Source organism: Aspergillus luchuensis, chromosome 3 (genome assembly GCF_016861625.1).
Source record: "Aspergillus luchuensis IFO 4308 DNA, chromosome 3, nearly complete sequence".
Taxonomy (NCBI): Eukaryota; Fungi; Ascomycota; class Eurotiomycetes; order Eurotiales; family Aspergillaceae; genus Aspergillus; species Aspergillus luchuensis.
In genome coordinates this window covers 165,478-188,388 of record NC_054851.1, presented here as the reverse complement: position 1 = coordinate 188,388, position 22,911 = coordinate 165,478, and the positions used below count along the sequence as shown (strand labels likewise).

At 47.6% G+C, this 22,911-nt stretch overlaps 8 protein-coding genes across 8 annotated transcripts; 7 read left to right on the top strand and 1 right to left on the bottom strand.

The window, feature by feature from the left end:
* Nucleotides 1–1,312: 1,312 nt before the first annotated feature.
* Nucleotides 1,313–3,517, top strand: AKAW2_30052A (DUF3435 domain-containing protein; the record flags this gene model as incomplete). The annotated part of the gene is made up of 3 exons (XM_041686522.1): nt 1,313–1,974; nt 2,033–2,409; nt 2,484–3,517. 3 exons carry the CDS (start codon nt 1,313–1,315, stop codon nt 3,515–3,517), a joined length of 2,073 nt encoding a protein of 690 aa, XP_041540499.1.
* Nucleotides 3,518–5,803: 2,286 nt separating this feature from the next.
* AKAW2_30051A (uncharacterized protein) lies at nt 5,804–7,559 on the top strand (the record flags this gene model as incomplete). The annotated part of the gene is made up of 3 exons (XM_041686521.1): nt 5,804–6,564; nt 6,618–6,705; nt 6,759–7,559. The coding sequence occupies 3 exons, from the start codon at nt 5,804–5,806 to the stop codon at nt 7,557–7,559; spliced, it is 1,650 nt and encodes a 549-aa protein (XP_041540498.1).
* A 1,877-nt stretch (nt 7,560–9,436) lies between these two features.
* Nucleotides 9,437–10,490, top strand: AKAW2_30050A (uncharacterized protein; the record flags this gene model as incomplete). The annotated part of the gene is made up of 2 exons (XM_041686520.1): nt 9,437–9,456; nt 9,533–10,490. The coding sequence occupies 2 exons, from the start codon at nt 9,437–9,439 to the stop codon at nt 10,488–10,490; spliced, it is 978 nt and encodes a 325-aa protein (XP_041540497.1).
* Nucleotides 10,491–11,738: 1,248 nt separating this feature from the next.
* Nucleotides 11,739–12,260, top strand: AKAW2_30049A (uncharacterized protein; the record flags this gene model as incomplete). Its single annotated transcript, XM_041686519.1, has 3 exons — nt 11,739–11,842; nt 11,902–12,128; nt 12,184–12,260. The coding sequence occupies 3 exons, from the start codon at nt 11,739–11,741 to the stop codon at nt 12,258–12,260; spliced, it is 408 nt and encodes a 135-aa protein (XP_041540496.1).
* Nucleotides 12,261–14,608: 2,348 nt separating this feature from the next.
* Nucleotides 14,609–15,013, bottom strand: AKAW2_30048S (uncharacterized protein; the record flags this gene model as incomplete). Its single annotated transcript, XM_041686518.1, has 2 exons — nt 14,609–14,737; nt 14,795–15,013. The coding sequence occupies 2 exons, from the start codon at nt 15,011–15,013 to the stop codon at nt 14,609–14,611; spliced, it is 348 nt and encodes a 115-aa protein (XP_041540495.1).
* Nucleotides 15,014–16,536: 1,523 nt separating this feature from the next.
* Nucleotides 16,537–16,930, top strand: AKAW2_30047A (uncharacterized protein; the record flags this gene model as incomplete). The annotated part of the gene is made up of 2 exons (XM_041686517.1): nt 16,537–16,767; nt 16,817–16,930. 2 exons carry the CDS (start codon nt 16,537–16,539, stop codon nt 16,928–16,930), a joined length of 345 nt encoding a protein of 114 aa, XP_041540494.1.
* A 469-nt stretch (nt 16,931–17,399) lies between these two features.
* AKAW2_30046A (class I SAM-dependent methyltransferase) lies at nt 17,400–18,619 on the top strand (the record flags this gene model as incomplete). Its single annotated transcript, XM_041686516.1, has 2 exons — nt 17,400–17,536; nt 17,722–18,619. 2 exons carry the CDS (start codon nt 17,400–17,402, stop codon nt 18,617–18,619), a joined length of 1,035 nt encoding a protein of 344 aa, XP_041540493.1.
* Nucleotides 18,620–19,956: 1,337 nt separating this feature from the next.
* On the top strand, nt 19,957–21,374 carry AKAW2_30045A (uncharacterized protein; the record flags this gene model as incomplete). The annotated part of the gene is made up of 2 exons (XM_041686515.1): nt 19,957–20,740; nt 20,794–21,374. 2 exons carry the CDS (start codon nt 19,957–19,959, stop codon nt 21,372–21,374), a joined length of 1,365 nt encoding a protein of 454 aa, XP_041540492.1.
* Between the last annotated feature and the right edge of the window lie 1,537 nt (nt 21,375–22,911).

Sequence of the window (22,911 nt, the reverse complement as noted above, 5' to 3'; positions counted from 1 at the left end):
TTATATTAAAGTATATACACGTCAGTTAATCTAGTAAGATATATAGAATCTTAACTATATAATTCAGGATAATGTACTGAATATAATTATTACTACTTTATAAAACTTCAGCTACAGTAACTTAATCTAATAAGTAATAAATTAGTTAATATCTAATAAAGTGTGATAGAAACAGTAGATATAGTATAATTTACTATCTTAGTATTTCAATTTGGGCTGGAGCTGCCCTTTTCGGCCGCAAATGACGCCAAAAACGGCTGCTCCAGCCCATCCGCTGACTTAGCCGCCGTGCGCATAACGACTCCATCTCGGCCACGCACCGGGTTCCTGGCACGTGACAGGCACCAGTTGCTGCCAACTGAGCTCCCGCGGCAAGATACTGTCCACTCCTGGTGCTTTGTTGAACAAACCACAGCAATGCTCGTTTTCACCTTTGAAGGTCAGCCTCTGAGGGAGCCATTTTCGGCTCCCTCCAGAGTGAAGCGCCCCCCTCCCCGAAGCAGTCACCTTTCCCTTATAAGTGACACTCCTCCCCCCTTCCCTTCTCCCCGTCTATGTTCCTCAGCCATCTCATCTTTCCATATTATCTGCCTGCCGTTGCCGCCACTTACCTTGCGATTCTACCCTCTTCTGGTCTCTCTTTTCAGTAGACCGGTCGCTCGACTCCTTTCCTTGAACCATGGCTCGTCGCCCACACCATCACGACGCTGGCCACAGCAGCAACGACGACGACGACGGAACCGCTAGCAATGCGTCTTTCCGCCTAGACTCGGACGACGCCGCAAGTGCGGGTTTCCAGACGGACATCACAGATGTTACAGACTCCGACGTGCCTCTACCCACTCGCCGAAGAGGCAAGGGTCGAACCCGTCAGAACCGCTCTAGGCAGAAATCTTTAAAAAGGAAGTCTCATGAGACTTGTAAAGGATCTCCTTTATCAAGCCGTGTGAATACGGACTCAGACTGCAGCTCTGGAGAAGGTGGCATGGTTGTTAGTGCCAGCCGTACTCGTCGCTCAGAGAAAAGGTGTTCCCGGGAGAAACCTCAAAAACCAGCTGCTTTGGCAGATGTCGCAAAACAAGACGAGCATTTAGACACCAGCTCCAGCGATAATAGTTGCCGTGATAGTGACTCTGCCAGTGACTCTGACACGGACCCCGATATTGATTCGGATACCGAGGTATCGTCAGACAGTGATGATGACGGTTATGCAGACGGCACCAGAAAGAACATTACGCGGATGGAAGACCGATGGGAACGGTATGCCGAAATTCCGTACAGTGGCACAGAAGCATCAGGTACAGGCTAATAAATGACCAGGTATTGTCGAAAGAGAGAGAAGAAATACAGAGCGTTAGCGCGACCGGACTGCAAGTGGGCTGATCCAGCGACTGCACTTCGCGATGCTGGGCAAAAGGAGTTGACTATGTTTGTCCGTTGGTGCCTGCGGTTGCAGCTGGGCAAAAATGGTCGAAAGCTCAAGGGTATCAAGAAATTCAAGGCTCTGGATACGGACTGGAAATCGTTTCTCCGATACTATGAAAAGCTCATGGAAGAGCCAATGGACGATGTGCTCGGTCGGCGAATGAGAAAGGTTGGGATGAGAACTTGCCTCTCTTTGAAATGGATTGCTAACCATATTTGGCCCCAGAGTATTCGAAAAGTTGCAAGGAAGCATGGTTTAGATACAGATGAGAAAGAAAAGACTCCGATGTATATCGAAGATGTGGTGCCCCTGCAGGAGACAACCCTGCGCACCATGGAGAAACGTTTTGATCTTGGTCTTCAGCGCATGCAGCAATGTCTCTACCCTTTAATGGCCTGCTTTACGGTGAATCGGATCAATGCGATGCGTCGTCTTCAGTACCAACATCTACAGTGTTCGATCCAACGGGATCCTCATGGTGGACCCCCCCGAATCCTTCTGGAGATCAAGTATAAATTTGCCAAGAAATACCTGGGTGTGACGCAAGCGTATGTAGCTTCCTGCTTCTTTCCGCACTAGAAATCCCATTACTGACTGGCCCATCAGAAACACCTTCCCCCTCCCCGAGATTATCTATGATCCATCGTTGATGCTGAGCCCTCATACGTTCCTTCTTGGGATTCTCTTTCATGATGATGCATTTCGGGCTCCGGGAATAAAGTCCATGGGGGACCTCCGACGCCTGTGGGTGGAAGATGGCCGCCAGCAGATGGAAGTCCCATTGAAACGGGACAAGGCTAAACACTACGTATTCTGCAAAGTCAAGAGCGTCCGCGGCAAGATTCAGATACATCGCGATCAGCCCATTCCCACAAATACCCTATCCCGACAGCTCAAGGTCTTCGGCGAGATCGCCGGCTTTAAGTGGTCGTTGTTCACGCATCGGTTCCGGTACGGTGGCGGCACTATTCTGAATGAAAGCGGTAAGTTGTGGAATATGCCACCTTGCCCGTCCTTCCGTCATACAATACTGATTCAAAGCCGTTGTGATTGCTAGGTCTTGTCAGCGATGCCCAACAGAACTTGATCATGAAGCACGCGGATATCCGAACATTCCTGAACCATTACCTTCCTCGGCACATCGGCACTGATATGCAGGCGTTGATGAGAGGACTCAAGCCAGATTCGGACATGATGAGGGCTGTCACCCGGATGGGACGATGGATTGACCGACGTCGGCCCCGAGAGCTCACTGATGCGCAGAAGGCCACCGTGGAGCACGATCCAGAGCTGCAGAAAGCCATTCGGAAGCGGGATGCGTTCTCCAAAAAACTTCAGCGCAGTCAGAAAAAGAGTGGCCGGAAGCTCGATAAGCTTGACAAGCTGAAACGGAATGTCACGAATACACGGAATCGACTCTTGTATGCGCTCCGCCAACGTGTGCGAGAGGAATTTGACGAGGAGCAGGCGGTCCTTGATATTGAGCGGCAACTGGCGGGCACTGCAATTCTAGACGAAGAGGCGAAGGAGCAGCTCCAAACTGAAGAGCAACTCCTTCCTCAGCAGATTCACCTGCTAGGTAAACTCATGACTTGGCCCACCTCCTTGTCGGTGGAAATCGAGTGGCAGCGGCGAAATGAGGCTACCGAAGCCGTTCGACTCTATTGTGATGTTCTGGAAGGTGGCCCGCGACGAGGTCGACGGCCGAAGCGGATTGTTCCGATTCAAGACACCCGGATGCCTAGCCCCCCCGGAGAAGTTATGGCGCCGGCCCAACCCCCTCTTCTTGCCCCGTCGCCCTCACGGCATGAAATTGCCTTGCAGGAGGCTGGCAAAGACATCCAAACTGCCGCGAAGCCCCGAGCATGCTTTCAATGCTATGGAAACCCCGCGGGATTTGACAATCGGCGTCTTATGCAGTACTCCCGCCATAAAGGTCTGTTGCGACACTTCCGAGCCGTGCATCTCGACGATCGTCACTGTAACTACTGCAACGAGTCGGTGGACAACGAGATGTATTGGCGAAGGCACACCGTAGACAAGCATCGCTTGAATGTCAGATACCTTGGGGACTACCCTCACGATCTTTGAGTATGTTATGGATAATACTCTGGTCCAGGAGCATATTTACATTAGATCAGCCATGGAGAAGTTAACTGGTTCGTCCACGTGTGACCGTAGAAATGAAATCCCCTTTAAATATTCGCTAGTCTAGATTTAGGCCTGCTTCCCGATTTCACGTCCTTGGTTAGAGTTTTCTGGCGTCTCGCCAGATTGTATCAAGGTGTTCTGCTGGGAAGAGAGTATAGGATCTTTCCTAAGCAGACAAGAGAGCCGATATTCAATTGTCTCACATCTCGAACAAAGACAATATGATACTGTAACTACCGGAGATGGTTTGGTTTGGTTTACGTCAGCGTTGCCGTCCCAGCCATCCTCCGTAAAAGAAACCAGCTCTACCTCTACGAGCCCCATCCCTGCTGAAGTCGCCAGAAATGAGCCGTAATCCAATGTCTTTGCGACGTAATTTCGCCCTAGATGTTATTTCTTCAGAACAGAAACTTCCTTGCCAGCCGCGCCATGCTGGCAAGTTTGCTCCCAGTTTTAGGTAGATCCCATGAACGCGTGTCCCATGGCGAGGCGATTCTCAAGATATGTCATTTCTGGGACAAGGTGTCTCATGAACCGACAGTTGGTTCCTTGGCAGCACGAGAGGCCAAAGTGCTGAAGCGCTGAAGCGGGAGGATCCACTGCAAATCAATCAGACGCACCAAGAGTCGTGCTGACAACGCTAGTATCAATTACATTCTCAGCCAGACAGACTCATGGCCAATAAAAGCCTGTTTTGTTGAAACTGGACCGTCGGAAAGTAACCCGCCGCAAGGCTGTCCTTTTATTGCTCAGTGCCGTGCTCTCTTCCACACCAACTCTCTCTTCTTTACCACTCTGCTCCAAGTTGATACTGTACCGGCGCACCCATAAATAATCTTATATCGGGAATCTGATTTATTTTCTTCATCGTTTCAGTCTTGTTCCGACCATGCCTCCAAGCACAGAGCCAACAGACACCGCCACCAGCGGGGGCCGCGACGAAACTTCAGACCCCGAGGCACGGCCAGAGGCTACACCAGCCAACCCCGCAGTCGCGGACAGGGAAAGACTAATTGCCCATTAACACAGGACTTCAGGGTCTTGGCGCCCGAAGAACTATTTCTGTCACGACGAATGATGGTGAGGTTAGATCGGAATAATCCTGTTAGTCCTATTGGACGAACCGATTATTCCTGAACACAAGACTCTGGTCTGGCTTGAAGAGTGGGCCTCAGATATTGCGCCTAACATGAAAACGAGCCATGTTGGATTGGATTTCGTGGATTGAGAGCGGATGTGGATCGCGATCCACCGATCATGATCCATGCCAGACTCCTGTCCAAGGTCTGCTGCCCGGAAAACAAAATCATAGTAATCACTTTAGGCGAGCAGCAGTAATCTGAGGGAACAGATGCACCGTTCCACCAAATCGATGCACCATAAGGATGATCTTAGAAGCGTGGCGTAGAGCTAAATATCCCGTTGTCTCATTGCTGTATGATGTACAAGGCAAGATTTGTTCCAAGGACATCTTCATTTCTTGGCCTAACATTAATTGCTTTGATCGGACCTACGCGCAATCCCACTACACCGGCGACCGGGTTTTTTCCGTGCGGGGCCAGCGTCTGTCATACTGTTGTTGCAAAGTTATAGGCTAGATATTGCCCCTCCTCTAATGGGAGGGGATTCTACTTGGTGGTTGTCTCAATCATGCCAATGATTAACAGAGCGTAGACTTTAATGTGCTGCATGGCCTTGGATAATGGAGCCCGACATATCCGGGCGCTCCGATTAGATGCGCTGGGTCAGTGATCCACAGAAACTATGTTCAATTGAACTGCTGGAGTACTCAGCCAAGTTGGCAGGGTCAAAGCGCCGCCAGGATAAGCGACACGTTGCACAACCCCTCTTTGTCTTTGCTGAGCTGTAAGTCTTAGTGAGTCAAACGTGTGTTAATCTTTCCAACCCGACTGCCTCACTCTGATTTTAGTCAGATATGAGTGGATTGTAGCAGATCAAAAGCAGAATACTTTCGAGAATCTTATAACTTGCAACCCTGTAAGCAAGAGTGCGCAGATGCGCAGTGACAGTACCACAGGTGTGGTAACCATACAGACCATGCCACAACAATACCACCTATTGCTTACTATCAAATGGGCAGTTCAGTCGCCAAACTACTTTCCACTTGAGAGCTAGTAGCATCGAAGAGCTGAGCTCCAAGTATGACAGAGAATGGACAGGGTCCGCGGCTCACTATAAGTACCAAGCTCGCAAACTGCTCAGGGCATGGATTTTGAAAATGATGTACTATTACCGATTCACTCTGTTATCTTAGCAAGGGAACCAATTGAAGCTTTCCTGTCAGCAATGCCTTCCGCAACTACAACCGCCTTATCAGTGAAATCCGAGGCCGAGGCCCAGGCCCCTGATGTTCAGGCATTTTTCGGCTTCTTTGCCCAACTCAAGGACTTATCTCCCACAGTAGGCTTCAATATGATTCTGACAGTCCACGACGAAAACATGACACTGCGAAGTCATCTGAAGTCCAAAGAAGAGCAAGTCATCGATCTTGAGAAAAAGATAAGAGACTGTGATTCGAAAAAGGAGACAGCCATCAACGAAATGTTCCTGATGAATGAGAAAGAAAGGCGGTGCCATCAAGATACCCAAAGTCGTGTGCAAGAGCTTCAAAAGACCCTGCAAGAGAAAGACAACCTTATCAATGCACAAAATGCAGCCCTGGAGACCAAAGAAACACAGATAAGAAAAGCAAAGGCCGAGTTCAGGAAACAAACGGAGGCTTTGGTGCAGGTGCAACAGGAAATCAGTGCTCTACAGGGTAATCTCAGGGCGAAGGACACTATCATCGACCAACTAAAGGCAGCAGAATCGGGACTAAAACATAGCCTTTCTACTACTAAGGAGAATGCAAAAGCACTCGAGGAGAAGAATTCAAACCTTCAACAACTGCTGGATAACACTCGTGCCAGACTCAACACGATCGAAGGATTTGCCTCTGGGTTTTATGAAGGGGACGAGGGCTCCTTGTAAGTGACACCTGGTAACACAGTAGAAGCTAGAGCATGCTAATTGCTTACAGAATAGATGATTTCACTGGCCTGTGGCACTTTGCCAAAACAGAGCTGTACTCCCAGTTCAAGGTCGACTTCACTACAGAAGCTATCTCGGTACGTATTTGACAGCAAGATATCAATTATGGCTGACTGATCTATTTCCTCAGAACGGCTCAGCGTGGACCAATCTAAAACGCTGCGATCTCGTCCGTAACCACCACATTCCCCTACCTTGTTCGAATACCCCGCCAGCGAAACAAATCCGCTTAGCAATTATTCTTGCTATCCTCGCCAGGGAGATCGACAGATATATCTTTCAGCCATGTTACATCATCCCTGAAGACGCCCGTATTCGGAAAATTCTTGGTGATCTTGCCATGACAGACAGTGAGAAGGAATCATTTTGCCGGTCTGTCCTGCAGTCAATTAATACGCAAGCCCAAGAAAAAGCTCTTTCGTCGACTATCCAGACTGTCGTTGGTCGCGTGCTGTCATACTTTGACGATTTACTGACAGAGGCACAACGTACGTCAATGCGCTCTAGTTTGGAAAACATCGTGCGGAAGGCCGCAGGAGTTTGGCAACCCATACGACGTGCCAAGCGAAGATATGAGCCAGATTTTGAACAGCCAGGCCCTGACGAGTATTGGCTTCCCTTTACTCTAGACGACAACAGCCGACCGGAGGCACAAACTGCACAGAACACCCAGGATGAGAATGCTCTAACAATATTTCCGCGCCTTTCAGTCATAGAGAACGATCGTATGACATTACACACCGTTGTGATCCAGCTTAGCAAATCATCACCTCTCTTCTGCGCAGCGTCCAGTGAATTACCAAAGGCGACATCCAATTCTAGCGTGGTTCGAGTCATGGCAAAGACTTTACGGAGCAAATCTGCCAACCCCAAAGGTGCAAACCAGCCAGACGGACACTCAAATGGTACTAAAAAGGCAACTGGAAAGTGATGAATGACAGTTACAGCAATATGGGATGCTACTTTTATAGGCCCGCATTCGAAATTCGGCTCCTTTCTTTTGTCACCTTAACGCTAACTTAGACTCCTTTAAGAATGTCCCTTTGATCCTATGCTTATTGCGCTAGTTCATAACCGGTTAGTGTGATAGCAAAGTCGCTTGGCATGTAGTGAGAAGTTATGTGATTTTGAGTAAGACTTACAGTAATGATCACAATACATGTTATATCCCTCTTTTTCAATTCATGAGGAAACCACCTGTACACTTGAGGCTCTAGATTCATCCCGGTCGCACAAACTATGCTGCGATTCTGAATACAAGGAGCAAAGAAATAAGACGCATGAAGCATTTGATAATGTTAAGGCAAATATTGAGGGGCAGCCGTGGTGCGTACTGCATCATCTTGATATGTTCTATTTCTGGTCAATAATTGCTCATAGTAGCCCTTATAGTCCTTCCTTTCGAAAGAAGTCATTGTGCATTACACTACCACCCTGCCTACAGTAGAAACTATTAGATCTACCAGCATGGTAACGAAATGAGATCATCCCCACCGTAACCATAAGTCCTGGCAACAAATTCAATTCATGATCATTGCTGCAAATTGGTAGGCCTGACCATTTTCCCTTCGATGTTAGTTGACACTCTCCACTACCTGCTTTCTCATCCCCTGCCTTAGCAACGTCGAACATATACCGAAGTACTGCCCGAAAGCCCATCTGCAACCCATTTTCGAAGTCACTCGTTGGTTTTGAGGTTCTTTCAGTCGTTCTTGCCGCTGCTTATCGCTCCATGAACAATTCCTGGAAGGTGCGCCATCGAACAACAAGGTACGGTAGCAATATTTTTTCATTCGGATCACACTTATTACACATAAACAAGGTCAAACCGTAGGTTGGTATAGCGTATCACGCGTGACACACTGCTCCCTTTCGGTCGGCCAACAAAGTCCTTATGCCCATCTAAGTTTGTCTACGTAAGGAATTTGTCACGTGACTAAATACAAGAACATACCGGAACTAGCTTTCTGCTTGGCAAACATGACGTACGGTCGGAAATCTGGCAAGTAGCCGGTACTGTACGGCCGCCGGCTAAAAGTTCAAGATTAAGGTTGGGTAAGATCACAGAAACTGCTGATTTGGTTCCTGGAAGTTGGAGCTAGCTTATTGCATAATCTTTGGACTAGGACTCCGGTGAAGGGGTTCTACTTACCCGCAGTCTTTGGTTACCCCCAGTCTTTAATTACCCCCAGTCTTTAATTACCCCCAGTCTTTAATTACCCCCAGTCTTTAATTACCCCCAGTGTTTAATTACCCCCAGTCTTTAATTACCCCCAGTCTTCTCTTGACCGCAGTCTTCTCTTGCTCGCAGTCCTCTCTTGCCCGCAGTCCTCATTTGCCCGCAGTCTTCTGCTGCCCCCAGTCTTCTCTTGCCCGCAGTTTCCTGCTGCCCCCGGTCTTCTCTTGCTCGCAGTCCTCTCTCGCCCGCAGTCCTCATTTGCCCGCAGTCTTCTGCTGCCCCCAGTCTTCTCTTGCTCGCAGTCCTCTCTTGCCCAGAGTCTTTAATTACCTGCGGCCTTGCTTGCTAATCTTGGTGTCCGCCAAAGGGGCTTGATTCAACTCAGCCTTTGTTACAATTTCAGGCAATTACATAAAATCAGTCCAGTCATTATCCTTGTATAGCTATCGTGTTAGTAAGTTAATGGCACTTAGTAATTCAACAACCCCGCACTGCCGACTGTGACGTGTCAGCCTAGTCACGCTTCTACATGTGATATTAGAATGTAGTTACTATAAGGGCCCCACCATCACTTCCTTCATCCAAGAACCCCCGAAGCTACAATAATCAGTCTCGCTATACCCACAACAATGGACAGCAACTTTAGCATGTAAGTCACCCCAAACAAACAGAATCCTCCAAATGAACCATAGAAGAAGGGAACCTTTATATTAATAGTATAGCAGATACGTCTCGTCTCCTCTCGTCACCTTCATCGTCGGCCCTACAAGGAAGGAAGTCACTATACACTCCGGCCCCCTAGCCAGCCTATCATCCACACTAGACTGTATCCTAAACGGCCCAATGCTAGAGGCAAAGACTCATCATGTCGACTGGTCGGAGGTGGTTGATGAGGATACATTTATTCGGCTGTGTGAGTACGCTTACGTGCGCGACTATACGCCACCGTCGTGCACGGAAAGGTCTTACCAGACACTTGTATCAGCATCAGAAATGCCAGAGCAACAAACTGAGGCTGGCGAATGGAGTGGGTACTCTTCTCCATCGAAAACAAAGAAAAGCACGCGGAAGAAAAAGAAAGGCTACCACTCGAGCCTCGAACCGTCATCAGAGGAAAAGCCTCCTGAAGATTACGTCGACGAAGCAACGGTCGCACAAGACGAGCCAGAAGAAGAAGTAGCGCAGACCCATGATCCCTTTAATGGGTGTGTATTACCCTACAGAGAAAAAAGTATCTGGAGCGACTATCTGCGGGACAGGTTCAAAAATCTCAGCATGCAATATACGAATTCGTATGACAATGTCTTATCCAAAAGAAAAGAAAAGTTTGCCCCAAGGGGCAATTGTGATCCTAAAGATGATTTTACGCCTGTCTTTCTTGGACATACGAAGCTATATATCTTAGCTGATAAGTATGGTATTGTTTCGCTTGCGGATTTGGTTCTGGATAAGCTAGCGATGACCTTGTCATGCTTCACACTGTGCGAAGATGATATAGGTGTAGTAGCTGAGTTGGTTCGGGCTTCTTATCAAGGTACAATGCCGAATGATGCTCTTAGGACATTGGTAACAACCTATATTGTATCTGTTCTTGGGCAAATAGGTGAAAGTACCGGGTTCCAGGAGCTGCTGGCGGAGGGTGGGGAATTTGTTGTTGATTTCTGGCATATTATCTGGGAATGATCTTGGGAATCTGCTAGCATTACAGGGGATCTAGAAGGCACAACAGGTGGTATGTTTTCTGCTGATGGAAGCGATCGGTCATATGGTTGAACTTCCAGTATTGAGGATACAGAGGATAAGGATTTGTACCGTATTTGCAACCATCTATAAACGTTAAGATCTTATCAGTCCGGGAAGATCATTCACCCTTAATGGACGTTAATATTCTAGGCAGCTTATATCATCTGGAAAGAACATCTTAGTCTGGAAAGACAACCTTGTCTTTCTGGGCCATGAAAACTAAGTGAATGGGACGATTACCTCGGTAAGTTATTCTAGTCTGAAAAGACAATTATTCTACAGGGACTCTCGTTTTCTGGAGAGGCTATGGTAGTCTGCTAAGACTTTATCGGTCTGGGAAGATAAAGCAGTCTTCTTACAGTGAGATGCGCCTTTAGCTTCCCATTCAAAGACATATGCATTCGTTTTCCAACCCTAATCACATGCTCATCTTAAGCCGAATTAGGATTAGCATAAAACCAGCACTCGGCGACGGTAAGAATTATGACGTATAAAACCCGTAAGCTGTAAGTTATATTGGTAATGGGCGAGACAAAGAATGTAGACTTTCTTGCCTTTTCAGTCTGGAAGATCCCATGCAAACTCAACAAACAAACGACGGTGTGCCAATTTGGCAATTTATCAACAACTTGCTTCGAACTTGCAGTTGCTCACTGCTGAGCGGCACGGCGTCCGAAAACCTGCGTGAGGCTATTCCAAGCCAAGCAGGATCATCGGCACTCTTCAATACCAGTTCTGGATTTGGTTACTTGATCTCCACCCTCTGTCAGTTGGCATGACTTTGGGCACCCGAGTAACTAATATTTAACGCCTCCAATAGATATCTTGCTTGATAAACTCCGGGAAATGGCGAGTGATTGATTTGTTTATGATGATGACGTCCAACCGATGGAAATTGTCTCCTAACTCTCGACGCCTCATTGCGCTTTGCTAAATCAAACCTAAGCTTCAGGGAGGAGCTTGAGATTTGCGCTATTTATCCCTACATACCAGAGCTCTGAGGAGGTTTGGAATGTTTGATGTTACACAGAATGGCTGCTAAGTTGGACAACTTACCTGCAGACTAAGTATATCAAGTTCTCGTCATCTGGCCTACCAGATCCTCCACCCGTCTTTTGTCCTTAGAGACCACGACACCTGAGTTAAACCGGAACCTACAAAAGTCCCAGCCATACAAACCATACCGCGATGTTGGATCTCAAAGACAGGATGATTGTTGAATATGAGGAGCGAAGGGACAAGACGCATGAAGCGGTTGATGATGTCGAGGCGAATGTTGAAGGGCAGCCGTGGTGCGTACCATTCGAGTATGTTTCATTGTGGTTAACAATTGCTCATGAACCTTATATAGTCCTTCATGTCGAAGAAACATTACAAAATGGTGCTTTGTTCAGAATTGCTTTGACTGGTGCCTTACACACTCGGCTATATCAACTGAAAGCCACGGAAAGGCGACGTCGCGTCTCCTAAGCCAGTCAAAAGATAGCGGCGGCAATATAGTTGTCAAAGAGTCTACAATGGTCGTCAGGAAGTGCGGTTCCCCAGACGCAGGTGCCGACTGTGATGTCATCTGTTGCGGTGAGTTAAATCTCTCCCACCGGGCGACTGTACCTAACATGACTAAACATATTAGAATACTCGTACGACGAATGGGCGGAAGAAGAACGCACGGAGTGGATGGCCGAGCAAATGCGCAGGAGAAGCCCATAAATCGGTGAGGAGCTGCATCCAGGATGTTCAGACGTGTTTCGAAAAGGTGGTGGACATGGTACCTAGCAGCTAACGATCGCTTTTGGGCTGAACTGTCACAATTTCAATCAAATCTGCAATCTTTCCTTTTCTGAGTAGAGGCAGGTACTATGTAGAGTTTCAGGACAAGACAAGAATAAAAAAGCTTAAATGCCGGTATGGTGACTTCTTGAACTGGCGAGATGGAATCGTCTTGTCGAGTTCCAATCCTTCGCCCGATGTATGTGCCGTTGCGGAGTAATTCGTTTTCCGCCAATAGCCGGCGGAATCATTCAGCAGATCATTATGTAATCCGGTCGGCTCTCCAAGCCATTTTCCCTGGCAAGGGGATAACTCGTCAGTCAGGAACAGTCACATCATCGCGTAATCTGACGGAATTCTTCCATGTGGTCTATCTGAGAGTATTGGTAGTAAGTTGCCAGTGACGAAATCAATTTTCTATAACTGACAAACGTAGGCATTCAAATGACGGAGCGAAAGCCACAGCGAGTGCTCGTCATCGTCTCGGAGAGCAATTCATATTGGGAGCAGTCTTGGTCTTCTTCGGAGGACTTACTTCCAATAGCTTTTGATATACTCAGCGACAATCATCTTTTGGAGGGCACATATAATGAGCGACCCGAGTTGAAGCTGCTGGTAAAACAGAAGTGGGCAACTCACGTCTTCCTTGTATTCGACATTTCAAATACTTCTTATGATCCTACTCTAGGACATTTACCCGAGCAAAACAAGCTTCCTATTACAATCATTCGGTTGGGCAAAAAGGTACAAGCCTACTCAGCAAGCGCCCCTGTGGGGAACAAAGTGAATAGCGATGTTGCCCGGGTTCACAACGCCAACGGAGTAAACAGCTTCCCGCCCTTTGTCACGGATTATACCATCGAGTCACCATTATATTCTAATCCACGCGATCCATCGTTATTGGTTTGACCTGTACTCCGCCCTCAGCAAATAAGATCGAGGGCTAGATTGTTTTGGAGATTCGAACCTAGCGGTGTCTCCTATTGAGACTCTGGCGTAGGCAGACTACAGGGTCCACAGACTTCCCTTCGAGGGAATACATTGGCGTTTACCGTGTCTGTGACTTGATGGATGGTATCACGGCAGGTGTCGATCCGCTCAGTAGCTATGATGTTGTTGCATCGAGGGCAAGTAGTCACGATATAATCACACATCTACCTTGTCGTTAACTATGAAATCTAGTAGCGGATTAACCTCACTTTGTAGCTAAAACTCGTGATTTTCACTGGAATAAATCTTGGTCCCTTAGTGGTAAGTTTATTGGTTCTGGTAGCGATGTGCTCTGTGTGCTGAGTTGATGTGGTGAGCGATGAGACTTCGGCTCTCGGGCATCATATCAGACGAACCCCGCACAGCCTCTCTCCCGACTCGAAGCCTGAGGCAGATTTCTTAGCCTAAAATGGTCTAATTCATTCTCGAGTACGATAATACTTTGGCATTTGCAAAGACGAGGATCAAGCTCCGCTGTCCACAATGGCTTGGCGCTTATTTATGCCTGAAAGCCTGGGGCAGGCATTCAACTAAATCGGCTTAGATACATGCTGTTTGATGTGTTTGCATCTCCTCGTAACCTCAGTCTAAGACGACGTCACTCCAACATCCGTCTTATCCAGGTATTTCCTCAAGATGGCACGGCACCTGGAGCCCTGGCGGCGTACAAAGATTGTTCATATGATTCGTAGTAGAAGATTTACTTCATCACAGATCGCGAAAAGTGTGGAATGCGATAAGCGATCTGTGTCAACCATCCGCAAAAACCTCAGATTTGGGGGTCCACTGACTCCAAGTCATGGCTGATAATAACTAAGCAGAAAGATACCTGATAATGTGGCGATTGGAGTAGCATGTACCACGCGGGGGTTTATGCCATCAATTTAGATCCAAATGACCTGGTTAGATAATTCGTTGATGGCGTACTAAGAATAGCCCGAAGATTTGGACAGGTTTAAAGTATGATAAAGGGACCCTCTCATGTATTCTCGTGCTAAACGCTAGGCAGACGTTATATCTGATCTATAGAGCCTATAGTGATCAATAAAACAACAGGGCAGAAGTGCTGGAACATGCTCGAAGCTTAAGTTGATCTACGCCATCCCAGTTCAGGTAAACAGTAGGAAGCGAAGAAGCAACACTAACCCTCGTATCAAAAATCCAGATGACATGATAAAACGGGTATATACTGCCTGTTTTAGCTGAAGCTCAACCGTCAAATCTAGTGTCGTTCGCACTTCGGAGCCTTTGCATTTTATCTCTACATGCCACAGCCTCACTCTCATTTCTCGACTCCGCTACTTGTGATTTTTTTCAGTTGCCCGGGCTTGTGACTGGTCACTCGGAACATTCTGTGACTCTTCGGTAGCGTATCTGGCAGCTAACTCTTTCCATGTGACCTGTTTCGGCTTTGGATAGTACGAAGCCTATATATCATCTTATCAGAATAGCACTCTCAATATTGTCATAGGAGAATATTCTACCAGCTCCTCCAGTGATGGGGGCCAGTTGCTGTTGGAGTTAAAGAATAGGATTTGGCCAGTTTGCTTGTTTCGAACCATGATAAATATATCCGCATCACACTCATGACAGTACTCGAAGGATTTAAAGAACAAATTATCTTTTCGGCGACATTGTTGTTGGCGCTTCGATTTCGGACTATCTGAAAGGCGTTTCTGAATTCTTCGCGGTCGTGCTGCCATGGCGGATATCGGTCTCGTCTTGCCAGTGGGGGATCCAAGCCTGTAAAGGCGCGAGACAGATGTGTGCAATTTCCATTTCTCTTATAGCTGACCGGTCGGCTGAGAGGTCGCGCGGGGAGGGTGAGCTGGGGTGAGCTGGGGTAAGCTGGGGTGAGCTGGGGTGAGCTGGGGTGATGACTTTGGGTGACAGCGATCCAATTTGTATGCGAAAGGAGAAATGGTGTGGCAGACAGGCAATCTAAATAGATATCGTAGCCCATCTCTGATAATGATGGGATATAAGGGTGCTCTCAGCTTCGGCTAACACGGCACCAATAAGTGGAGGTCAGGGATGAAGTACCTTACTAGTGTCGGTCTCAAACGCCGGCGCACGGGGTGCCAGTTCACGATCACCTATTCTATTCACCAAGGGTGAGCACGCAGCACGGGTGCATACCCATTAGGCCCCCTTCATGGTAGTAGCCCCCTCCCAGCCAAGGGTAGCAGGGCCACAAGCGATGGCTGTTACGCTGGTTATAAAGATTTAGGAAAAGGCTCTATTTGGCTATCCAAAGGACTACTTATCAACCGGAACAAAGAACGGCAGAACAGCAAGGGGCTCGTGGAGTCAAGCGGTAGGGCCCGGGCGGCGTAGCCTGGCCATAATGGCCTTGGGCAATAGTTCTGGAGACATCTCGGATCTAGGAGCGTGGGCCTAGATCCGGAGAATATTCGGCGCCAAGTTGCCGAACCGCCAAAATGCCTAAGCATCCGCTGCGCACCGGCACGTCTGCCTAGAGCATCAAGAACCTTCTTCGACTAGTGATTCGGCGAAGGCTCTTATGGTCGAATAAGCACTACGGTCGGAGATTGCGAAAGACATTGCCTGGTGCATTCCTCAGCAGAAATTCCCATAATTCATGCCATACCAGAGCGAGCTTCTCATGATATTCATCTATTCTTACCTACTCTCCTTCCTGTCCCTTCACAAGCCTACTCGAAGGAGTGTCGATGATGATGCAAGCCAGGTGAGTCAAAGCCTTAGCATGGGGTTAGTGGCAAATATTAGTCTGGCTGAAATCGACACTGGCGTTCGATTGAACTTCTATGATAGTAGTCACTTTAGGTGAGCAGCAGTAGTCTGAGGGAACAGCGTGAACCAAGGAGACTGCGGCAATCTGGACAGAGGATGGGACAGTACAGTAGTCGGGCAAGGCCAGTTGCACACAGTCCTCCATGAGTCTTTTGCTCAACTCTTCACTAATAACATTACAGTAACCTATTCTTTGGGTTCAACATCTGTTGCACCGTAGCCGTGTTCAACACAAGCAATGCTCTCGCGACAGAATAACTGTGTATCTGGTGCCATAGTTGAACATGTTGAACTACTTCGGATATTCCTTAGTGATGGTCAAAAACCTAGTAGACCACCTAAACGCTTCAGTAGTCAAATATAAATAAACACTGCGAGGGTCTGTGATTTGAGATGAGGAGATAAGAAGAGGACTACCTACAGACTACAGTAACTCGCGGAACTCTGTACAATGTCAAAGGAATCAAACAAGCAGAAGTCACCTAAGTCACCCACCTCACCCAAGAAGATGATGCGACAGAAACGAGACCGGCGTAAAAAGAGCCTCTTACGAAAGGCCTACGAATACAGCAAGCTGTGTGATGCTGACGTCTGCCTGGGTATTCGCATTCGAGAGTCTGGCCAGGTCACTACATTTCTCTCCGATTCGACAGGATTCTGGTCAGGCCTTTCCTCGCAACTAGTACGCTTTTAGTATGCTTGCTGTCGGTATGGAAACTAACACTAAATAGGAAATATACTATCCACGCCCGACTCAGAAAACGGAGAAGGATTTTGACTCCAATCCTACAACTGATGAGGATGACTCAGCTGCAGTTGAAGACGTCAAAGGGGGAGAACAATGAGAAGACCCATAAATATTTATTATGATTAGACACACTGCGATGACCAGAGGAATGCATGCACTGGCTCAAGGAAGTAGAGTAAAAAGAGTGATCGTATTGACCTTATTTTGGCTACGGCCGCCGAAGCGTAGAGCCAACATGATGGTTAACGTGCTCTAATCACGTGATGATCGACCTTACATTCTCGGGTCTATCTGCGGAACCGAACTTCACCTTTCTCTGCGCTACCTGACTCTTGGTTTCTGTTGGCTAAAGTCGGTATTCTTTCGCCGGCAATGATGCTGGTCACTTTACGAATGTATTCAGTTCGGTCATATTCTTAGCAGGACAAGACAGATTCCCTCTTGTGGACTAACTCTTTGACATCCGAACATCATATCTGGGAACGGTCAGGGTTTGCATCAGCCAGTCATCTTGGCTTCGCCGTCTCGCGACCACTTCACCTTTCAAGTCGCAGCATCTTACGAGAATGCGCGGTTTCGGACAAAAGCCGGACGCTATGGATATTCGCTTCATTACCGACCAAGAACCCTCCAGAAAAGCCCCAACCAGCAGCGAGTACTTAGTATGCAATGGGTCTCCAAGCATGAGCCATTCTGATAGCAAGTATCTCTCCCTGGTCTCTTCCTTGCCCTCACTTCGTCTTCATTTTCTTCCAGCCCCTCCTTCAACCAACCCCACTCCTCCCCCGGAAAGTTATCACGCCTGAAGTGCTGATTATACTTCGTTTATATTCAATCAGTGAGTGACTGATGTTGGGACCCTTGTCTCCCATTGTTTATCTGTCTTAGGCCTCCGGACAGAAGTCTCTTCCTCGAAGAAAATGGCCGCACATATCACGGATATCGGAGAGGAGTCTATATGTTACCGTGTGATGAAGAGGAGCAGGACCGTCTTGATCTATTCCATAAGCTATTCACAGTAGCACGGGTGTCTGCGAGCTTGATCTACGCACCACACCCCAGGAATGGTAGATTCTTAGATGTGGGGTGCGGGACTGGGATCTGGGCAATCGATGTCGCCCATGAATATCCCAATGCCTTTGTTGTTGGGGTGGATCTAGCACCTATACAACCTCCTAATCACCCCAACAACTGCCAATTCTATGCGCCTTTTGACTTTGAGAGTCCTTGGACGCTTGGAGAAGATTCCTGGGATCTCATCCATCTGCAGATGGGTTGCGGCAGTGTCGTGGCTTGGCCGAATCTCTACAGGCGGATCTTAAGGCATCTTCAACCAGGGGCGTGGTTTGAGCAGGTGGAAATCGATTTCGAACCTCGCTGCGACGATTGCTCTTTGGACGGACTAGCACTAGACCAATGGTACCAGTGCCTGAAGCAGGCAACACAAGCCACTATGCGGCCCATAGCCCACAACTCGCGTGATACAATCAGAGCCCTTGAAGAGGCAGGCTTTACCCAAATCGACCACCAGATGATGAAATTGCCTCTCAATCCTTGGCATAATGATGAACATGAGAGAAAGGTTGCTCGCTGGTATAGCCTAGCTTTTTCCGAGAGTCTCGAGACACTTAGTCTCGCCCCTTTCAGTCGCGTGTTCAAGTGGCCTTTGGATAGGATCAGACATCTAGTAGCTGAGGCTAAATCAGAGGCCTTTAACAAGAAAATCCATGCCTACAACATCCTACACGTATACCAAGCACGGAAGCCGGGCGGCCGGGCCCATTGACGGCCCCCTGGGGGGATCATTAAAAGTACTAGCTGCAATGCAGGTTTCATTCTGATTATTTACGTGCGGTGTTTGGTGGCAGGCTCGTTCTTATCAGCCGACGAGATAGCTCTGATTAAGGAATCCCGCTGCGACTGCGATGGGCTCCAGGACACTGCGGCGGCCCTACAAACGACTACAGCGCATCGCTTAGCTAAGGAGCCAGACAGCCTAGAAAAGAAGCATCCTTTCCAACCCCTGCTCTGGCGGGAGAAAGGGTATTCGTGTATATCCGCAATAAGATCAATAAGAAATAGGAAAAAGAATGGAGGACCTCCCAAAAAGGAGGGCACCTTCACTATATTGATTGGGCCGTGCTTGCGCGTCTTTTACAGCCCATTTCCTTGGAAACGAGCCTACCTCTCCACAGCGAGGGGCCAGTTTATGAACCATTATCATCATTAGCTGTACAGAGCCGCCCAGAACTGGATTCCATACATATCATACATTTAACGAGATGCTTTCGAACCCTAAATGCCAAGATGCGCTATCTATATAAGGAAAGGCTGTCTTGTAATTTATGTTTTGCAGGCCAGGTGCTCTAGACAAAACCACCTGGTACTTGAGTCAGCTGTATGACCACTGTATTGTTGTAGCCTGAAAATAAATCAAAATATGCATGACGTCGCCGCATTGCTAATATCACCATCATTCGAGCTGGCCATCGCAAAATGGCAAGACCCTCAATCCCTGGAAGAACAACTTTATGATTCGTAGCAACAAATGGTTTACGACATACAGATTGCCCAGCATGAAATGTAGTGAATCCACCGTCACTAAGATACGCTGGAAGATGAGGTTGTCCGGTGGCGCAAGATCTCCCCCGTCCGTGCGGCCGGCCGCCTACTGTTACTCCTGTGATGCGTGATACCATCATGACCACCCAGGGCTACAGCCATTACCTGGGCGCCCTGCTCTACATACCGCTTCCACTCTTTTCTTTTTTCTTTTTTACTTCAGAAAGAAATCTCTTCCAGATCAGTGAGCTTCAGTGCCTGTGCCTTTGTATGCATCGAAACAGCGGGACATGGTTAGGAATAATTCGGTACAATCTATCTGCATTACGACCTAACTTTGTCTGACAGCTATGCAGTGATGCCTGATGACGAAACGCTTGTGTGATGGCAGAAAACTCATGGTCAATGACCAGGCTGTTAATGACTGTTGAATTTGTATTTAATGTGGAATGTCTTTTCCCGTTCTCGTCGGTATCCCAGTCCAACGACATAGCCATCTATAATCATTGCCATTATCCCCTGCCACAAGGGTAGCCAAATCTCAAGGTTACTGGATCGAGTATGGAGTGCCTCGGTATTCCTGTTGACCATCGACTGCGGTCTCTAATTCGGGAAGTTCGGCCAATTGATTCGAACGTATTGGACTCTGATCATATTCGAATACTCCAAGAATTCGGAACTTCACTAAAGGTGGGGGAGGATGAGGATGACTATCTTGCGACATGTGATCTCAGCTTTGGAATCGAAATGGCGCGACCTGAAACCAAGGGTGGCATTCTGGTTGCCTTGTTACAACCCCACTCTTCACAGGATAACTCAGATGGCTTCTTAGCAGGTAAACGCAATTGTTCGACGATTAACGCAGTATCTGAGTTGATTTCTGTGGCAAGCAATGCAAGATTATCTTTTGATGGCATCAGTGTTTTTGACGCAGTACCATTTCTCAACGAGAAGGTTACTGGGAAAAACATTATTGAGAAGGCACATGACGTGTTCGTCGAGATGATCAAGGCAAAGCAGCCAAAAGTGGTAATATCCTGCTTTAACAAGCATACAACGAACGCAATTGTTCAGAATTTATGTCATCGAGGAATTGGGTCCAACTTCGATTTTGATCTCCAGGGGTCAAGGCAGCTAGCTGAATCGGGCTTGGAGCTTATTCGCGTAAATGCATTCCATCCCAGCTACGCGATCAACCGCTTTCCGGAATTCAGTTGCTTTAAGCGCCTACTGGTCCTGGAATTCGTTAAGGCGTTTTCCTTGTGGCAAGGGAGATGGAATGATGAGACGTGGATGGCTAATTTGAGAAATGAATGTCATGAACAGGCAAAGAAGCTTCGGAAAGGTATTCCACCCACTGTGGTTTATGGGATGGCTTCTGACGCATTTTCGTCTTAGCCGAAGAAAATCAAAGGTATTGGAAAGCACATTATCTCACCAGCCAATGGGCAGATCTTCTCGAGGCTTTGAGAGCAGGTTTCAAGAAATGCTTTTTCTGTGAAGATGGCTTTACCTGTGTCGAAAATCGTTCGTATCGGCTGGTGGAATCCAAGGTTACTTGGATATGTTGCGATATTGCGTCGATTTTAGAGAATGAAGAGACTGTTGTCCCGAACGTGCTCGAACAATTACACTCGCAGTTCAAAAGCTGGTGCCAGATATCATGGCCAACAACAGAGTTGCAACGCAACTTTAATGGTCTCAATGGGTACTACGAGCATTCAGCACTGTTGCTCTTGAAATCAAAGCAACAAGAGGCATATGCAAGGAAGCTTGAGAACATTTTTTACAATTTTCTACGGGATTTGAATCTGTCTTATGAGTGGTGCCAATACAAGACAATTTGCAACAGATTGGCTCTGGGAAATTCTTTTCGAAGGTTTGCTGTGGCTTTTGAAAGCATCCTAGAGGAAGCCCACGAAAAGAACATGTCGTTTGATCCGTCCGATACACTAAGATCTATGAACTTGAACTCGTGAATATTATCATGTGAACTTGTGAGCTAGTACATAACTGAAATACTCATTGCTAGAAAAGCCCGAGCAGATAAATACCGAGACTGGCCTCCAAGTTCAAGATCCGCTACATCATTCTACCCACCGTCGTGCGGTTTAGCAGAGGCTTCCAAGGGATGGTATAGCAAAATATAGTTAGGCGGTCGCTCATCGTAGTTGATATTCTCATTCCATCGACAAAATGGGAGACATCCTAGTTGATCGGACTGCAGATGATCTCTGGTAGGGTCCGGGGCAGGGCTAGGAGAAGACAAGGTGGTAACTGTATGACCGAAGTGACCGGGTATGGGTGGAAGTGTCGTCCCATGGGTTGATCATCCGAGACTGGTAAGCATTGGCATGGCATCTATTGGTCATTGTCTGGTGTTTGAGAGAAGTCGAAGCAAACAAGCTGCAAGGGGTTAGCACATGACGGAGAGTGTCAATGAGATGCTGAGGGACATGAAGCCGCAGCATAATGATGATCAATGGTTGAAGAAAGTAAAGATACAGTATCACCCGGTATCTCAAGCTTTACCCATCAACTTGACTTAGATGACCTAGAGGGCACTAAGGTCTCTGCAGTGCAACAGCCGTGAGATGAACAGGACGGAGAAAGACGCTTCTTGGACAGGTTGCCATTTCGAAGGCGGTCTTGCTTAGCGGGCGAGCATGACTGGAAGGTTCCAGGCCCTTGTCTCCTAGATGGTATTATTTTACTCCACGGAGTAATATTTCAAGTAAGATACCGAACAGATAATTTACGGACTATCCATATTTAGACTAGTGTATCATGTGATTAGGGTTTGGAAATAAGTCGCTGTATATACATCACGGAATCCAGTTTCGGGCGACTCTGTATAACTTTGGGCTTCATGATGTATCCCAAAGAGTGGAGGCTGGGCTTTTCCCTGGCACATTACCAATCAACCGGCCACCAGCCCGAATAGGCAGGTGTGGGAGGGGAGACTTCAGGAACAGACTGACGGCTCTGTGGGCAAATTCTAGCTCTCCTGTGGACGCAACTTGCAATAACCGGAAACTTCAAGAAGATGCAAATAAGTCTCATAGTAGGCCTTGCTCCAGGTACCCAGAGCTCTGTCGTTCTAGGCGCATGTTAGTAAGATGCCAAGAAAAGTACCCAGCTGGGTATACCCACGGGGTATACCCAGCTGGGTACTCGCGAGTCCCTGGAGGGATACGTCATTATACGGTAATAGGTTGCGTCGTTTTGTTTTAAACGGCAATAATGCCAAGAGAAGTACCCACGGGTATACCCGTGGGTACTTCTCTTGGCGCGATGGTGGATAGTGACGTAGGTAATTCTAAGTACCTGTGTCGCGTCTCTCTGGGAGACCACCCGTCAGTGCTGAAGCACAAACATATACATTCTATCAAAAGCAGGGCCAACCGTCTTAGTCGAGCAAGAATACGTGGCAGCTTCCGTAAACAAACTGATCGTAATATGGGTGAAGGCTGGCCAGATATAGGCTCTGAGATTTTACAGGTCTAACTGGCGTAG